Here is a 19,029-nt window from a genome sequence, read left to right on the forward strand (position 1 = left end):
ACTTGTGTTAACTGTCTGAACTACAAAAAACAAAGTGTATACTGTCTGAACTACAAAAACAAAGTGTATATTGTGTTAACTGTCTGAACTACAAAAACAAAGTGTATACTTTCTGTGTTAACTGTCTGAACTACAAAAACAAAGTGTATACTTTCTGTGTTAACTGTCTGAAGTACAAAAACAAAGTGTATACTTTCTGTGTTAACTGTCTGAAGTACAAAAACAAAGTGTATACTTGTGTTAACTGTCTGAACTACAAAAACAAAGTGTATACTTTCTGTGTTAACTGTCTGAAGTACAAAAACAAAGTGTATACTTTCTGTGTTAACTGTCTGAACTACAAAAACAAAGTGTATACTTTCTGTGTTAACTGTCTGAGCTACAAAAACAAAGTGTATACTTTCTGTGTTAACTGTCTGAGCTACAAAAACAAAGTGTATACTTTCTGTGTTAACTGTCTGAAGTACAAAAACAAAGTGTATACTTTGTGTTAACTGTCTGAAGTACAAAAACAAAGTGTATATTGTGTTAACTGTCTGAACTACAAAAACAAAGTGTATACTTTCTGTGTTAACTGTCTGAAGTACAAAAACAAAGTGTATACTTTCTGTGTTAACTGTCTGAACTACAAAAACAAAGTGTATACTTTCTGTGTTAACTGTCTGAGCTACAAAAACAAAGTGTATACTTTCTGTGTTACCTGTCTGAGCTACAAAAACAAAGTGTATACTTTCTGTGTTAACTGTCTGAAGTACAAAAACAAAGTGTATACTTTGTGTTAACTGTCTGAAGTACAAAAACAAAGTGTATATTGTGTTAACTGTCTGAACTACAAAAACAAAGTGTATACTTTCTGTGTTAACTGTCTGAAGTACAAAAACAAAGTGTATACTTTCTGTGTTAACTGTCTGAACTACAAAAACAAAGTGTATACTTTCTGTGTTAACTGTCTGAGCTACAAAAACAAAGTGTATACTTTCTGTGTTAACTGTCTGAGCTACAAAAACAAAGTGTATACTTTCTGTGTTAACTGTCTGAACTACAAAAACAAAGTGTATACTTTCTGTGTTACAACAGTTACATATATCATAAACTAATTTTCTAGTTTCATTAAAAGATTCATATGTCACATTCAAGATGTACTGATAGATTATAATGCAATGCAGAACAGATATTTTGCTGAATAATATGAGATTTGTCACCAGATGTATGTAGTTCTGTTCAGGACATAATGGGATATAGATGGGCTTCGTTTATGTTTAAGACTGTGTAGAACACACTTTTAATTAATTATTTTGCAATTTGGGTTATTAATCTCGATTCTTAAACCTTGTTTAGTCTTTTGGCAATGTGACGCATACATGAAATTTATCTTAGAAGGGAGCAGGCAATGCTTACAATTTCCTAAATTTTTAGAAATAACATGAAAGTTGACTTTGAATTTGTGTCAGAAGGCTACAAACAATAAAACCAGAAGCAGATGTTTTTGTTTTCTGAATTATGAAAAAATAATAATAACACTGAAAATTAAAAATTCTGAACGTTTGTGTTTTCTTCTACTTAATGCAATATTTAACTCCGTCTGGTACGTGTTCTTAATAAAACAGGAAATCCTGTTAAAGAGAAAAAAATAACTAAAGAAAGACACTATAGGTGGTTTTGTATTTTACAAAAGTTTTAACTATAGTATATTAAAACCTTTATATTCATTTCACCATTACTTTTAGTATGTTCCAAGATTTTTCAAATATCTGTTCTTTACTAATCTTTCAGATGATCTAGCTCCAATAAATGTCGTCTTTATCAACTTTGAAACATTGTATTCATTCATTATTATAATTATTAATTATTTATTCATGAATCCTAAAAGATATTTTTTTTATTAACTTTAAATTAACTGTAAGCCTTCAAAAACAGACATTCAAGTCAGTTATACTACCTACAACTCTTAGGTATATAAAAAACACAAAAATAATTTTGTTAAACAACATAACAATCATATGTTTTTCTCTCTTGTTAATGTAAAAGTAAAATGTATGCCATACATTATGTTCTTTGTTGAAGCTGGGAAATAAATGAAAACAAATATACATGGAGAACATGAGTTCTTATAATAAACAAGTCCACAGTACAGACAAAATGATTATTGACACGACTTGCTCGGTTTCTCCAATATTTACCATTGAAAGTGTCAAGATGAACACTTATGAAAGAATACTTACCATATCCACCAATGCAATATAAAGAAACATTCCTGCTGCTCCAGCAAAAATCCATTCGTTTGCACTACTAACATTTCCCAAGGTAACACCAATTACCATTCCCAAGAAGCAGAGAATGGAAGACAAGCCATTATACAACAAAGCTTGTTTAACAGTCATCCCTGCTTTTAAAAGCATGGCAAAATCCCCTGAAATTAACACAGAGTCAAATAAATAAAAGTAGAAATGTTATACCTAATTACAACATTCATATTAATGATAGAACAAAGACTTTTACAAAATGATGACATAATGGTGCATCAATGTATCATTATAAAAAGCGACAAATATCTTAATGATATAACTATTTGATTTCAGTAAAAATTAACACTCACTTTATGTACTATATATATATATTATAGATTTATAATGCTAATTAATATTACCATGGTTAAATATCACCATTTCATGGAAAAATTTATCTATCTATATGGGGTTTAAAATACAGTTTTTAATGTTTTGCTAAGTCTGAATAGGTTTACAAATAATGTTCTTAAAGATAAAGACATAAATTGGATAAATAAAACAATGCATATTTGTTTTCTACCTTCCATCACAATCAAGAAGCTCTTTAGATATTTCAAATTAATAAAATATATACTAAGTAGAAAGTATGTGTATTAAAAACATGAACATAAAAATTATATTCAAAAATTTAAAGAATGATAAATATCTTATATATACCCCAGTGTTTTAATTATATATGTATAAATGTGTTATATCAAAACCTGGTAGCCACATACGCTTAAAAACTCAAGGCTTATTAACTTTATCATTAATATGCCAAATTCGATACACCTTGTTAATTTTACATCTCATGGCAAATAACACGAGAAAAATACTTTTTTTGGTTTTGATAAAGCCCATCTACAATAAATAAACAGAAAAGTGTGCTAAGGGAAAGGGTAAAATTACTAATGCAGTCACCAGTTTATTTTGAACATGTTTCAGAAATGAACAAACAAATAAACTGCCATTTTTAAAATCAGTATTACATTCTTATTTTCCAATGTATTTCTTCTAGAACATATTTGTTTGTGAGAATTAAATTCATTTTGAAATAATAACTTCTACTATTAATTACAATTTTATTGTATGATTTTAGCAGCTCTTCTGGTAGGTTTTGTTTAAGTAAAATAATTTGGAATTCAGATTAAAGTTTTTAATCACTTAAAACTTACATAACACAATGGATATACCTACCTATCTGATATAACACAATGAATATACCTACTTATCTGATATAACACAATGGATATATCTACCGATCTGATATAACAAAATGGATATACCTGCTTATCTGATATAACACAATGGATATATCTACCTATCTGATATAACAAAATGGGTATATCTACCTATCTGATATAACACAATGGATATATCTACCTATCTGATATAACAAAATGGGTATATCTACCTATCTGATATAACACAATGGATATACCTACCTATCTGATATAACACAATGGATATACCTACCTATCTGATATAACACAATGGATATACCTACCTATCTGATGTAACACAATGGATATACCTACCTATCTGATGTAACACAATGGATATACCTACCTATCTGATTCTGTTTTCTAATTTATAACTTCAGCAGTGTGAAAATAATAAAACAGATATGAAACACTGTTCCCTGGTGAATCATCTATCATTTTTAGCTATTGATTCCATACTGGTTCTTCTGATGTACCGTTTGATAATTGTAATTTATAATAAAGTACCTGGTGGCTAGAGGAAACTAACTACTATTGAAAATGGTCATGTTCTGAACATACAAAAAAAAAAAAAAAAAAATAAGTGATCAACAATATTTTATATGTAAATAAGTATGTAAACAATATTTTATATGTAAATATTGGCAGAATGTACAAACATTTCTATCCAGACTTTTACAAGTATCCAAACATCCTTTGAAAACAGACCAGATATTTTTGCTTATTTTCAACTTTTCAACTTATTTTCGATGGAAAAATAAACAATTACATAACAAAAACTAAACCAACCTAGTTCGTGTGGTAGTTCATGACAAAATACAGCTATTGTTGTGCTTAAGCCTCCTGAAGTACCTGATGCAAAAGCAGCCCCTGGGTGAAAATAAGTGGCCAAAAAAACAATGTAGTTTCCTTTAAATATATACATGAAATGAAGATAACTATAAACTACACAGGCAAAAACAATAAGTTTCTATGTACAACGTAAGTTTCACAGTCCATGTTAGTTATAATATTAATTGAGCTTGAAAACTTAAAAAGAAGAAAAATCTAAGACAGGAATATAACTAGTATTCTAATAACGCACGCACCTAGTCAAATACCTCTAAACGTAATCCAATAACAAATGGTTCAAAACCATTACGCAAACATATAAAAATATACCAATTGCAAGGCCATCACAAAAGTTGTGAAATCCATCTCCCATAATAACCATCCATGCTACGGCAGACACTGATGTTGGAACTTCGTGACTATGTCCATGTCTCTTAACCTGTGGCTGTTGGTGATCAGCAACAGTGATAACGTAATAATTACCATCACCTTCATGATGATAAACAGTACCTCGGTGACACTGTTCGTTAAGTGACACATCTGTCGTATTACGAACACCGACAAGTCCACTTCTGATTACAGAATTACTGCAAAATGTACAAGAATCTTCAGGAACATCTGCAATGTTCTCACAGTCGTCTTGCTCTCCAGAGGAATTACGTAATTCTATAACCACAAAGGAAACAGAGGTATCATTTGGTCGTAACTCTTACGTTAAAAAAAGCTAAGCCTTCCTGCAGTAAATAACAGATTTTAATATAAACGTGATTACACATAAATATAGAAAGTGAATAGCAGGCATAATGGTTACAGAAATAATATATACATGAAGCTTGAAATTATGAATGAGGGTAAATAAAAAAACAAAAAATTAATCATATTGATACAATTTTCTCACATTCAGATATATAAAGTCTCAATGAAAATTAAATTAGCCTTGCTTTGAGATTTTTTTTTTGATATACCTTATCAATTTAAAGGATACAAAATAGTTCCAAATAATTATTTTAATATCTGTAGTAATATTTCTACAGTTATCTCACAAAGTAAATATGATTTTAAATAATATGTTAATTCCAACTCAACACAAAACTTACTCTGTAGTACTTCAAAATCCTTGTCTTCTAAAACAGTGCCGTTTTGCTGGTAATGAGAGAGCTTTTCTCCAACATTTTGTACACAACCTGACTTTATTCTCTGAAATATTGAAAGACTCTGGTAAGGATGGAAACTTAAACGAAATAATGTAATTTTATCGTTAAAAATATCATATTTTAAAGTGCTAAAAATAATATATCACTGAAGAAAAACACTGTATAACAGATTTATTGGTTCAGAAGAGCATGTTTAGTATTCGAGTTGAAGATAATCTGTAATGATGAGAAAGTCCACTTGTAGAGAAAAATATACATGTAAAAATGACTGATATGAATAGAGAAAGCACTATATTGAGGAGCAAACAACATTTCAACCTTCTTTGGTCATTGTGAACCTTTGCGAACCTGACAATGACCAAATAAGGTCGAAACGTTGTTTGCTCCTCAATATAGCGTTTTCTTTATCCATACGAGTTGAAGATAGTTACAACAAACTACACATAAGTTTAAATGCTACCCATTATAATTATAACTACCACTCTGTTTTAAAGTATTATAAGTTGTTTGAAGAGAATAACACAACCATCTTCCAGGAAGTAACAGGGTAACCATTTTATCAATAGAAACTACTAAGAATATTATCAAATTTTAAAATTTAAATATTTTTTTGTCTTACTGGTATTAAATCCTGAAATAAGAACATACGCCTTTTGAACATTCTGCCAAACCATCGGAGTATATTTAACGAAGAATTAATACATTAAAGCATCCTATCCCAAACTTTCTCAATCCACAGAGCCCTTAGTGTCTCAGCAATTTTTTCACAGCACCCACAGGCAAAAAGAAAAATCTAACAGTTCCATTTATTAAGTAGTTAGGTCCAAACAACTTAATAAGTATTTATGTCTTAACAGCTTAATAGCCATTTGAAAGAATAATACACATAAATTGATAGTAAAAACAATATTTTTATTTCATTTTTAAATAACCACAATTACTAATGGGATGTATGTGCCTGTTGGGCACTGCATAACTTATCAAACCTTGGAATCAGATTGGACACCACCACTCTCATTTCCTGTTCCACATTGATTTTCACACAGTACTTGCTTTTTTATCACAGCAACCACCAAAACCTCAGCTTCACAGAGATATGATGTCACAAATGGAATTATGATTCACTGAGCTTCAATACTTAGCAGTGGATATTCATCTTTTACTGATATCCAAAACTCAGTTGGTTCCATGCTGCCAAATTTTGTTTTTAAAGTCTTGTCATTAGACAGCTCAATAAGATTTTCTTCTTCTGGAGAGGGAAAATTCAGATGGGGCCTCAGCCAAGAATGGGTCTTGGACCCATGCAAACTTCTCCACATCTTCTGGAAAGTAATTTTCAAACCAGTGACTGTCCCATGTCAGGTGCTCCTCAAAAACATATTTTAGTTTGTGGGTCAAATCAACCTCATTGGATGTAAAAAAACTGCTGCAGCAGGGGGAAACAGTCTTTGCCACCATCTTCATTCATTTTTCTTCTCCATAGTAGTAACCTTTTTCTGAAGGCTGAAACCTTCTCTGTGAGGTTTAGAATGTGTTGCTTCTGTGAAGGAAGAGATTCAACACATTCAGTTTTTTGAAGAGATTGCACAGGTTTGCTAATTTTGACAAAAAGTCAGCATCAAAAAAGTTTTTAGTACATTCGTGTTCTTCTTTATTGAGATAAGAGTAGAGTCCCTGTCATAATTCAAACACATGGAACAGTACCTTCCAACGGGGAGGCATTGTGAGCTACAGTAGTAAAAGAGAAATGTGTGCTTAGATCCCACATCTTCATATGGTTTTTCTATAAAGTTCACCACTTTCAACACACTTTCCAGGACTAGATTCAGTGGAGGACTCAGGTGCTTCGACCAAAGAACTTCCCTGAGGGTTACGCAGTGGTCCACAGTGCATCAAGCGCTTTGCTTCTTATGAGAGCCTGCAATTCTCCATAACAGCCAGACACAGAGCTATCACCATTGGTACAGATGCCAATGCACTTAGTCCAGTCTAAATTGTCTTCATGCATAAAAGTGTCAAGGATCTCAAACAAGTCTTGAGCCTTTGTATCTGCAGTGATACTTTTACAAATGAGAAGGTCTTTCCCAATTTTGTCACCATCCATGAACTGTGTATAAAACTCAAATGAGCACATTCGTTACTATACTTTGCCTCATCTAGCTATAACCCGAATTCACTCTCTTTTTTTCAGTTAGCTGATCGTTGAGATCTTCGGCCATGTGTTTGATTTTACAACTGGTAGTACTGTTGGATAAAGGCACCTTTGAAAGCAGTCTTCCTGCAGGTTCACCAGCCATAATGTTCACCATCTCCACTGCTGCCAGTAAAATCAGTTCTTCTACATTGGTGTGAGGCTTCTTACGTTTCATGATTCTATATGTCACCTTTTAGGATGCTAGCAAAGCATTGGTTGGTATTGATGCTTGTTTCAAAAATGTATTTTTTTATTCTTTCAATTCTTTAAACTCTCTATTAAAACAATCATGGAATTTACAAGTGATGTTAGGATGACTGGTCTCTAAGTGGGATTTTAGTTTACTTGGAAGCATGCACTCTGGAGCCAAAACTTTTAAACATAATACACACTGCAAACACTCTTCATGATTGATAACTATCGCCATATTTCAGTTTCTTCACAACTTTTCCACTGGTCTGTGGTTTGCCATCCTTTTCTTCACTCTCCTACTTATTAATACTCGAATATCTTTCCATTTTTATGCACAAGGACTAAAAATCAACAAAATAATTCACTGAACTTCACTAGACCTTGCAGACACTTGATCACAATACCCTTCAATTATTTTAATTACTGATGGACCAGGAGAGTCAACAGGTATTTATATACAAAATCTAAGAAATGAGGAAGTTTGAGAAGTTACTGGCGTGGACGAAAGTACAAGTAAACAAAAGCATATCTCAAACATTCAAGAACGTCATCAAAATGAATGTAACATGATCTAATGTTAAAACTGCGAACTACCTCGAGCTAGTAGTTCACGTGGTATCTGACAGATGTCAATATTGCTGTGTTTCCCTTGAAAATATGAAATATCCCATGGTGCATAGTTTTGGAACAACTGCATCAAAGGCTTCCTAAATTAACTTAACAGCTACACTTCAAAATATAAATCACAGACACAAGTAAGATTACAGAATGGATACTATTAGTTGTAAGTTTGATGAAAATAATTAGTACACTATTTGTTATTTATTTATTTCAGAATTGAAAATCAGCAAACATGCAGGATGTTATTACAGTAACAACAGAGCATTCACAAAAGGAGAGGTTGTGGAGATAGGGCAGAGACATCAACTTTGGACATTTTAGTCAGTAGAACATATGAGAAATTAATTAGTAATACAAAATCATTGGGAGAATACTCTGTTTTATGTACAAATATTCACCTTGGGCTATCTCTGTTGTACATATCAACTTTTGAATTGTAAGTCAGCCAGCTTACCACTGGGCTATCTCTGTTGTACCTACCAACATTTGCATTATAAGTCAGCAAGCTTACCACTGAAATATTGTGGTACAAGTGGAGGACGGGTAGAAGAAGAAAGAGATGATGAATCCTTCTGACAAAACTTGGTGAACCCAAACATCAGAAATGAAAAGACTTCACTAATGAACAAAAAGTCAGTAGTTGATCTCCCCACCAGATCCAAAACTATCAGGTAGTCACCAGAGCTGTTGGTATGCCATGTATTTTCATGAAAAACAACAAACAGCAGGACTGTGGGAAGGAGGAACAGACAAGGACCGGGAAGGGGGGTTAGGAGACAGGAATTGGTGACACACTTGGTTCTGACTGGGACAAATTGGCCATCAGATGAGAAGAGGTAAATGTTTTGGACTCTCAACTACAAAGATTCCGGGAACATATGAAACACAAAATGCCTCAAAAATGATAAGGAGCAGAGAGACATTTCCATGACAATATAGCATCATGATCCACAACGTCTCAACAACAAATGTGTCACACTTACAGGGCCAGAACCAATTACAATACAAAGGCCAATACAGAAGTCAGGAAGGAGAGAATGTCCCCAGAAAAACCCATCAGAGTTCTTATGAAAATAGGATAAGTATTGAGGAGAGTTATCTAAAAGAAAATGTCAGGCTAAATGATGACAGGGTAATGAGCATTGGTAAGATTAATGGGAGATTCTGGTCTAGATCCTCCTCTCAAACAGGCAAAACTGATTCTAACAATTGTTGATCCAGATATGGACAACCTGCCCTATGATAAGAGAAGGAAGACTGATCTGAAGCCCATAAGGAATGGAACATACTAACACTATCACATCTGGGAGGCAAAATGCTCATGGTGAGTTCTATTATCAGGATATGGTGGAAAAAAACTAAATAAAGTTGGGAGGCAGAATCATGTAATAGGGAAGAACGTGGATCATAACAAATAGACAAAACATCACATACCAGAGAAATGAAATCTGAGAATGTACATGAGGGCATAACAGAATCTTTTAGATATGGTTTGAAAAGGCATGGCAAACTCCAAGGGGTAGAGGGGACAAATAATCAAAGTCCTTAGCAGCCTGGCTAGGCTCAAAAGACTCAAGAAGAAATGGGAGCAACAGCAGGAGGCAAAAGTTATCCCATATAATACTCAATCTCCCTGCAAGTAAAGGCTGATAAATCCCCTGATAGGTCGCCCACACCTGGGGCCAGAATTATGGTATCAGATGAATGAGATATTCCCAAAATTGTAAAGTTTACTTCAAAATTCAAGCTTGATACCAAACAAACAATCAAAATGCGTTTAAACAAAATACAAGTAAATCAAACAATTTTATCAGTATAAAGTGGAAAAAAAAATCAAAATAAAGTAAATTAAGTTAAACCACTTCGAAAATTAAGAAGCAAAAAGAAAGATGTCTGAACTCAAGCACTCTCAAGTGAGAAGCAACGGTTTGTTAGTGATGCATAGAGGGAAACACTTGCAACAAGTGATGGTAAAGATTTCCTACTGATGGAGAGATGACACATGGTGATTTACATGAGAGACATGTTGGAATCTTTGATTCTAAGAGGAATGTGTAGAAGACTTGCGGAATGACTTAAAGAAACGTTCACATGAAAGGCAGCACAAAACAGAAAAACTAATCTTGTAAGCAGAAGTACAATATCAATATGATAATCCTATCATATATTTTAGCACAAAGGTAACTGCACTTGTTTTCATAAACTGATAATGGTACTTGCACAATTACCTGCATCCTTATAACAACAACAACATACTCATAAATGTTACCAATTTTTATTTCTTTTGTGTACACATTTTGGTTAAGTATCAAACCACGGACTTGGCACTTCAACTAGATTTATTTTAACGTCAACAGGAAGTTGGCACCATCATACAGTTTTTCCCAATTTGTTTGTTTTGTGTTTTTTATATGTACTTGAAAAATGTCTTACATTAAAACAAAACTCAAAACTGAAAAACTTCTTTTTAAAACAGTACAGTAATCAACGTCAACCAAACAATTCAAACCCTCTTTTGGAAAAGTTACCCATATTTTTGCAGTAAAACACTCAATATTTATAACAAGTGTCCGGAACGTTTTTGTAAAGAACATTTTTAAATTCAACTAGTTATTTGGTAATCTGGTAAAAATACCTTGTGTATATTTCTTTCCTTACACTTGTTTTTTCTTCTGCTTTGGTAACTGGTCAATAGATGCAGAGCTCTCTCTACCAGAAATAAGCTACAGATTCCAGCTAATGCAACTAAACCTTGCCAAATGTGTCCTACCTCAGTTTCTTCTGGGTTTTCATTTCCATGTCTGTGATGCTCTCCAACAGCCATGGCCTATTATTTAAAATTATAGCCATAACAAGGAATTACCAAGTGCATGTAATCTTTATGAAGGAAAAGTTACATCACCTTATATTATTCTACATACTAGTAGGTGTGTTGTTCATAAAATTGTAAGTAACTATGAATTTATTTGTCAAATATTAACTTACATTTTTATCTCCTAATACAACCACTGTGTAGTAATAACATAAATTTTCACACAACTAGTTTATGAGTCACACAATACTTATAATGAATTATTAATGACTATTTTTATTTAAGCAACCATATTGGATTTTGAAGGAACATGTCAAAATTTTTATTTAAAACATTCTCTTTTATTATAGCATTACTTATCAATTCAATGAAGAGTTTCCATTTAATATACATACACACACACACACGTAATACATTCTAATTAATAGATGTTCAAATCAGGTACATGACTGAATTGAGCTAAGCAGAGACTTGAACAGACTCAAATACAAAAATAAGAGTGAACAACATTTATAATATTACCAATAAAAGACCAAATCTTGTACAAGATACCAAATTGACTTACATGGGGTAGAAGATGCAGGAGAGCATCTCCTGAAAGGCTACCAATAGCAAGACCGACAAGAAACTGTAGGAGTGTCTGGTAAAACAGCAGCTGCATTACTGGTACGATGGCAACACTAACAAGCCCGCAAAGGCTTATCACTATAACAGCTGCTGAGCTATATGCCCAAACTAGTTAAAGAGACAATTTATACATGTTAAAGTTACACCAAGTTGAAAAACAATTCTCTTTCAATGGGTAGCATTCTTTTCAATTGCCAAATTTAAACATTTTATAGATTAGTAGGTATGGTAATATTATGAATAGCTGCCATCATGATTTTCAACCATAAGATTTTTTTTCTTTGTTTGTTTCCAAATAATCTTATATGAAAGTTTTTGTGAAATCTATTTATCAAAGAATTAAATATGAAAAATAATTCAGATACATTCTGTTGTCTGTTCTGCATTCAATGTAAAAAATAATAAATCATAGAAAGTTTGTTCTACTCACACACACATTCTTCACTCTTTCATGAAGATGAGCATCAGTTAATAACATTTGTTTTATCACTGAAAGGTCTAACATTAAATACAGGTGAACATCAAATTCTGTTCCCCTAGCAAAGGGTACTTCCCTTCAAACTTCCCAAAGTCTACCCCTTTCAAGTTCCAAATGAGTAACAAAATATTAAAACCTTTCTGTTTTTGTTTCTTATTTTGTATCAGAACATAAACCTGGCACTGAGAATGATCTTTATAAACATGGTATGGAAAATTCACAGAATATATATAAGTTCCAATTAATTTTTGGTTTTCTCAGTCAGTTTCATCTTACAAAACACATCAGAATCCTGTATCAGAGCCCTCCTGCCTGGATTCAAGTATAAATATTCCTTTCAGTGTCATAAGTGAAATCAATATTAGTGTTTTACATTATTTTTCTCTTTACATTCCGATTTGTTTTTCTAGTGTGATTGAATGTCGACTCTTGACCCAACTTCTGTTAATTCTAAAGTAATACCTCTCATATTAAATACTAAAATGTTTCTCACAACTTGAGTTTAATTACATTTTTCACAGGAAATCACTAATTTGAAACGTCTTTAATCCATAAACGTACAGGGTGGCCCGTAAGTCCCTACCCATCCATATGTTATTATGTTATATTCAATAATACTAATGATGAGTTGAAGGCAGCTGTTACCACAGCATTTGGAACAATAACCCCTGCTATTTTGAGGAAAACATCTCACAGAACATGGTGTCGCATAATATTATGCAGCGAGAATGAGGGACAGCACACAGATACACTGGATACATAAGATAATGCACTCTTCTTCGAGTGCATAAAAATGGTGTTCTGTCAACTTTCTGAGACAAATTATAACACTGTTCCTAGAAGCAGATACGGTATTCTTCATTGAAAGTTACACACAGATACAAAAGTACACTAACCATACGAGCTTCTGCTACTTGATTTATCGATTTCTTCATGATTATTACTATGATAATCACCCACGTCTTCACACTGATGTTGCTCCAACTCGTATATAATAGCTGGACAAAGATGCAGAAAATCCTTTGGAGTGATGACATTGTCCTTTAGATTAAAATCAAAGTAAAAAAGTATATCCATGGCCGTAAGACACTGAAAAAAAAAAAATACAGATGAATCTTAATTTAAAATTAGGTTTATTATGACTTACAATTTTGTTTATGAAACAAAATTAAAATGCATTTTCTGGTGAATGAAAAAATTAATATTTATTAAAAAGAAATGCAATTATGCAAAACAACAAATAATAAAACCGATCTTTAATAATACTCACACATCTTGAATGAAAAATTTCCTCCCAACTCGAAGACATTATTTGAATCAAATAATTCTTTTCTTTTCAGATATTATGCATACATTCTGAGCACAATTTTTGGCAAATAATCAACATGACGTAGTACGTACAGACTGTATACAAATTTTATTGCATTTCATTTCGTTTTATCTTTGCTATAATTTTTAACAATACGGCTATCTTCACTGTATACGTGATTATTCTTTAACTGTATGGATATAGATCCACAAGTTAGAAGCTTATTTTCTTTTATAATGTAATTAATAAACTTTTAAAAACTTGTTTAACCAACCTTGTGTGGATATTTATCCACTTTTGCAACACGATCTACATGATTATTTCCATTTTCTACAGAGTTTAAAGATGAGACATTCTTCTTTACCTTCTGTCTTTCATCTACTATGAAAAAAAAAATCACAATATTTTCAGTTTCACACCCATATTGACATTTGTTGAATAAATAGAACAGAGTGGAAGAATAACTTTTTTTCAGATTTAGGTGTTAGATACACAAGCAAAAAGACAAAATACCATTTATTATCTTTTATTTTAAGATTACACATGCAACAAAATGAATGTAGCTTTCTATTTCTGTGCAGTACTTCCTCGGTTCTAAAAAAAACCACAAATAGTAACTATAACACAGGATTCTTGGTATATGGCTAATCATGTAAACCATTAAAATGAGGAGACCTTGTATAACTATACACAAACTTTTCTCTGTGTTAGAATACTTAATTTGCAAGCTTTCACATCTCTTACAAAAACATTCATCAGCAGGGGCATAGATCCTGGGGGTATAAATGGTATACATCCCCCCTTCATTTTAGATGGGGGTATGGTGCATACAATCACCCCCCTACAATTTAGTCTGTTGAATTGTTTTATTGCATCACAGGCCTACAAATTGTGTGTTTGTTCTTATGATTCTCATGTTCTTACCAATCAAATTACATAATTAGGCCTAGATGTAGGCTTTTTCAGTAGCAGAAATGTACATCTTTAATATGGGCGTGCTTCTAAGCTTTTCGATCTAAGCAACTGTTCATAAGTATCAGTCAGTAGGCCTAAGTATACATGCAAGTATCGTGGCAACAAGATTACTCTGTGACTGAATGTTTACAGCTTTCAGGTTCACATAATCAGAGATTACTAATTTGCAAATTGAACAGTCCACATAAGTGATTGCAAAAATCATCCCCCCCCCCATTGGTGTAAAAAATCTCCTCCCCTGTTCATCAGGCAAAAATGAACTGGGTGATAAAAGTTCGCTAAACTGTGAAACACCGCTTTAAAATAGGTATCCAGACAACAATCATAACAGTTACTGACATCTGGTGTTAAAGTTATTAAACGTACAAAATTATGTTGAATGTAGACCTATTACTTCAATATAATAAACATACAGAAAATACAATTTAGGTATTATACAGAGAAGTAAAAAATAAAGGAAATTTTGAATTTCGAATAATAAATTATAAAATAAAACATTGTAAGATATTTCAAAAATGCTTCAGAGAAAAAATATTTTCTTCAGCGTTATACAATGTTATCATTTTAACTGATTATGTATTACTATTGACCTGGCCTCGTCAGTTAACTCCCACATGGAAAGAAACAAAAAGACAAAAGAACCTGCAAGTATTCACATAGAGAATGGCATTCTTTTTCTGAAAAATATATGTTATCTGTTAAAATTATTATGAAATGACTAAATCATAATTTATATCTCAGATTATGAAATTAATCTATAAAATTATAGTATATGCTATCAAAAATAGTTGAAAACTACTCTGATCACACTTAATAAAAGTAAATATGAATCCTTCTTGATTTTTAATGTTTTGCCAGTTTCAAACAATTAACTTTATCCAGGTTTTGTTCTCACATGTTAACAAACATATATTATATCATGCAAAGATTATTTCACTATGAACAACATAGTTCAAGGTAATGCAACAGTTATTACTAAACTATTTATATTATTTTAATAATACAGAAAATTAACTATAGCTTGGAAGAATATGAAGAAGATATTTATGGAAAATTAAAATAAGATATCGTGGAAAGAAAAGTTCCATTCAAAAAGACAATATTAACAGTGCTATTGGAGATGTACAGAACAGAAAGATTACAATAAGATTGAAGAAATACACCAGAGATATTAACAAACTATAAAAAAAGATTGTAATAAAATTCATAATAATGTGGGTTTTTTTCATTATGGAGTCAAGCCATCTCAAAACTTTTATTTTCTAAACAGTGTGTTCCTTACTATCAAGTACTACGGAAGAATGCATGTTGAGAACTGAATTCATATGGAAATGTACTTCTGAGGCAAGGTTACCTACAAATAGCTTCACAGACCATGACAAGGAAGTCCCTGTGTGTTACACAAAAACTACTACACCAGAAGTTCATCTTCTGGTGATATAATAACAGTTAAGTCATTTTACCACTGGAAGGAAAAATATTCATGATTAATATTTAGTATTTACATTGTAGCAGAATTAAATATTCCAGCTTGTCCTGAAGGATTAATGGTCTGTAGAAATCTTGTGGATATGTTGATTAAACATACCATCATTAATAGTGGTGCCCTCTGACACCAAAATAAATCATAACACTGAAAATATAGATTAGAACAATATACAAACAAACACTATACATGAGTTTAAAAGTTACATAAACATGAGACACAAAAATAGCTTTAATACATCAAGAAATATTATTAATTACCTTATCTAATTTAAAAAATATGATCCCGTAAGACGTTTTTAAATTATAAAAAAGGTAAGAACTTTTATACCACTACACATCTCAAAACCATAATTTAACTCCTAAAATTATATAATAATACTTCAGTTTTTAAGCAGTTTCAACAGATGCTTAGAAAATAACATTTTATGTAACTGTAAACAACTTAATGATAAATCAGGAAAAAGATTACAGTAATCAACAAATTACAAATTTCCGTCGTATCTGTAATGTAATGTTAAAACACTTCAGGGTTGTTAAGATAACCTACCTGGCATAACTATGACACAACTCGCATAACTATGACACAACTTAACTTATCTTATACTTTACTCAGTTATTTTCTATTTATCCTTGACAATAAAAAGCCTACATTTCAGAAATACTCAGATTATAGATTTCTTAGTTTTAACTCTCATTGGGAGTCAACACAACACTATTATACCACAGATTTTATTCATCTGTCAGTCGGGTTAGTTGTATTAATTGAAAGTGAAAAACTTGACTTGCTCATACTGATAACACATGATCAAAGATTGAGTGAAACAATACATTCAACGGAGATTTATATGGTATTACAAAGTATTTTTAAAACCTCATCAGAAGTGAATACTATTTCTGCTGTTAAGTGACTTTTTAAAATCCTTTCAACATCTTTGGATTAATGGAACATTTATGTTCACTTACTTCATAAGATTTAACTGCAGTTTCTTTGAACTTGTAGCAGATATACGTTAAACTTATAGTTTCAAATCAGGACTTTGATGTGGGCAATTATGCCTGATATCATGCTTTACATATTTTCATGATGTCAGAAAGACACGTAGTTTCAAGATGGATGAGGTATTTGTTTAATACAAATACTAATTATATACATATATTTTTAAAGGTTTTTCAAGAAGTACCTCTTATTTTTTAACATATATAAGGAACACTATGGTGAAACCATAAGATTAAAAATGTTAAAAGAAAAACATGGACACTAGTGGACCACAATACAAAATAAGGAAGATGCAGGCTTGAAGCCCATTGCCAGAGTTAGCCCACAACACATTCCAGTCACGACTTCAGAGGTGCAAGAACTCATAGCTATTAATTCTCATGCGAGACAGATGTGGTACGTTGAGAAAACCCCAACAGTTTGGTAAAACACACGATGAAATGAATCATTTTCACACACACACATATACAAAAGTCGTTTAACAGGATGGCGATGAAAACAAAAGATGAAATACCCTTAGTAAAAAGGCTGGAGTTTCATGGTTTGTCCATACACACTGCAAGTTAACCGTCTTAGATAATTTTGTTGAAGATATTAAATAAGGGACAGAAGTAAGTTCTTTAAGGACCAATAACAAAGTGGATTTTGGTTACAGTGTAATGGAATAATCCAGTTGTTGATGGAAAATCTTAATTGTACAGTCAAGTTAAAGAACTATGTTTGAAAGCAGACTGTTGCACTTCTTGACCAAAAAAAAAAAAACATTAAAAATTGTTTACATAATTCTATGTTTCCTTCTCCACACTTATACAGTTGCTCTGAAGACATGATCTGACTCCAGAAGGTGACAGTAATCCAGAATCTACAAGAAGTTTGCCATAAAAACACCTAACAAGTATGCTATTTCTGATCTACTCTAACAAGGCTTCACTTAAGGTTCAATAATGTAAATGTATAGAAAGAGAAAAATGAATAATGTTAAATGCACTAAAAAATTGAAAGTTGATTTGAGAATGTTTAAAGCACAACTACTTAAGTTTTCTTTAAAAAATTGTTAATACAGTTATAGTGATTATTACCAAGAGTATTTTTATGTTACTTTATTAGTTGACAGCTTAATTAATGTTATGACTATGTTAGTAAACATAATAGAAGTTCTTATTAATGAACATTTACATTTTCAAGATAATTTAATGGTTTAGTGTTATTTCAAAATAACCTTGGGTGTTTCGATCAATGAACTGTTCAACAGTTCAATAATAAACAAGTTATTTGATTTGAATTCAGTTATTTCTGTACGAGTTCTTTATTCCACACTTAAAATTCCTCGATTTATCACCTTGTATGATTCACTTGCAAAAGCATGACTCAAAATCCAAAGTTCAGCTCAACAACTGAACCCATGTGCCCGTTATGGGTCCTGATATGAAACGATAAAAACTCTGTACCCCATACGCTTTCCGACAAGTGGACTTTTCTTCTTCAAGGGCAAAATATTACTTAGTGATGTTCCTAGAGTTTACTGCCTTATGATAAGTGTAAATAACTTTTTTACACATTTCTCTATGTTGTGACAATTTGTGTGGCCTAAAGCGCAACTTGTAAGAATATATTTCTTTTACAAAGTACACATTAGCCTAACTAATTACCTAAGTATTACTCAGTATTAATTACTATAGTACTGATAATTATACTAAGGTCACAGTTTGCAACATCTTATCCTGCTTAATAATGAAATAATCTATTCTACGTCTCTTAACATTTTTATCATTAACTAGGTTATTTTTACTCATCTCACTACTTTTTCTTGTTCTTATTTTTTCATTATGAAGCATATTTTCATTAGTGTTCCACTTTTAAT

The 19,029-nt window shown here is 31.8% G+C and overlaps 1 protein-coding gene across 6 annotated transcripts in view; it reads right to left on the minus strand.

Moving 5' to 3' along the window:
* LOC143231852 (zinc transporter ZIP6-like) overlaps window positions 1-19,029 on the minus strand; it is a 36,213-nt gene that overhangs the window by 13,958 nt on the left and 3,226 nt on the right. For 2 of the 6 annotated variants that reach the window (XM_076466581.1, XM_076466576.1), the window contains exons 2-9: window positions 13,983-14,089; window positions 13,296-13,488; window positions 11,860-12,029; window positions 11,118-11,309; window positions 5,419-5,518; window positions 4,652-4,987; window positions 4,280-4,360; window positions 2,223-2,410 (exon numbers count right to left, since the gene is read on the minus strand). In XM_076466581.1, the coding sequence (XP_076322696.1) occupies window positions 2,223-2,410; window positions 4,280-4,360; window positions 4,652-4,987; window positions 5,419-5,518; window positions 11,118-11,309; window positions 11,860-12,029; window positions 13,296-13,488; window positions 13,983-14,089 (1,367 nt within the window). Of the gene's footprint in view, window positions 1-1,286; window positions 1,614-2,222; window positions 2,411-4,279; window positions 4,361-4,651; window positions 4,988-5,418; window positions 5,519-11,117; window positions 11,310-11,859; window positions 12,030-13,295; window positions 13,489-13,982; window positions 14,090-19,029 lie in introns of those variants that run through there. The other 4 variants (XM_076466580.1, XM_076466579.1, XM_076466578.1 and 1 more) reach the window with 4 other exon arrangements.

This window comes from Tachypleus tridentatus, chromosome 11 (genome assembly GCF_004210375.1).
Source record: "Tachypleus tridentatus isolate NWPU-2018 chromosome 11, ASM421037v1, whole genome shotgun sequence".
NCBI lineage: Eukaryota > Metazoa > Arthropoda > Merostomata > Xiphosura > Limulidae > Tachypleus > Tachypleus tridentatus.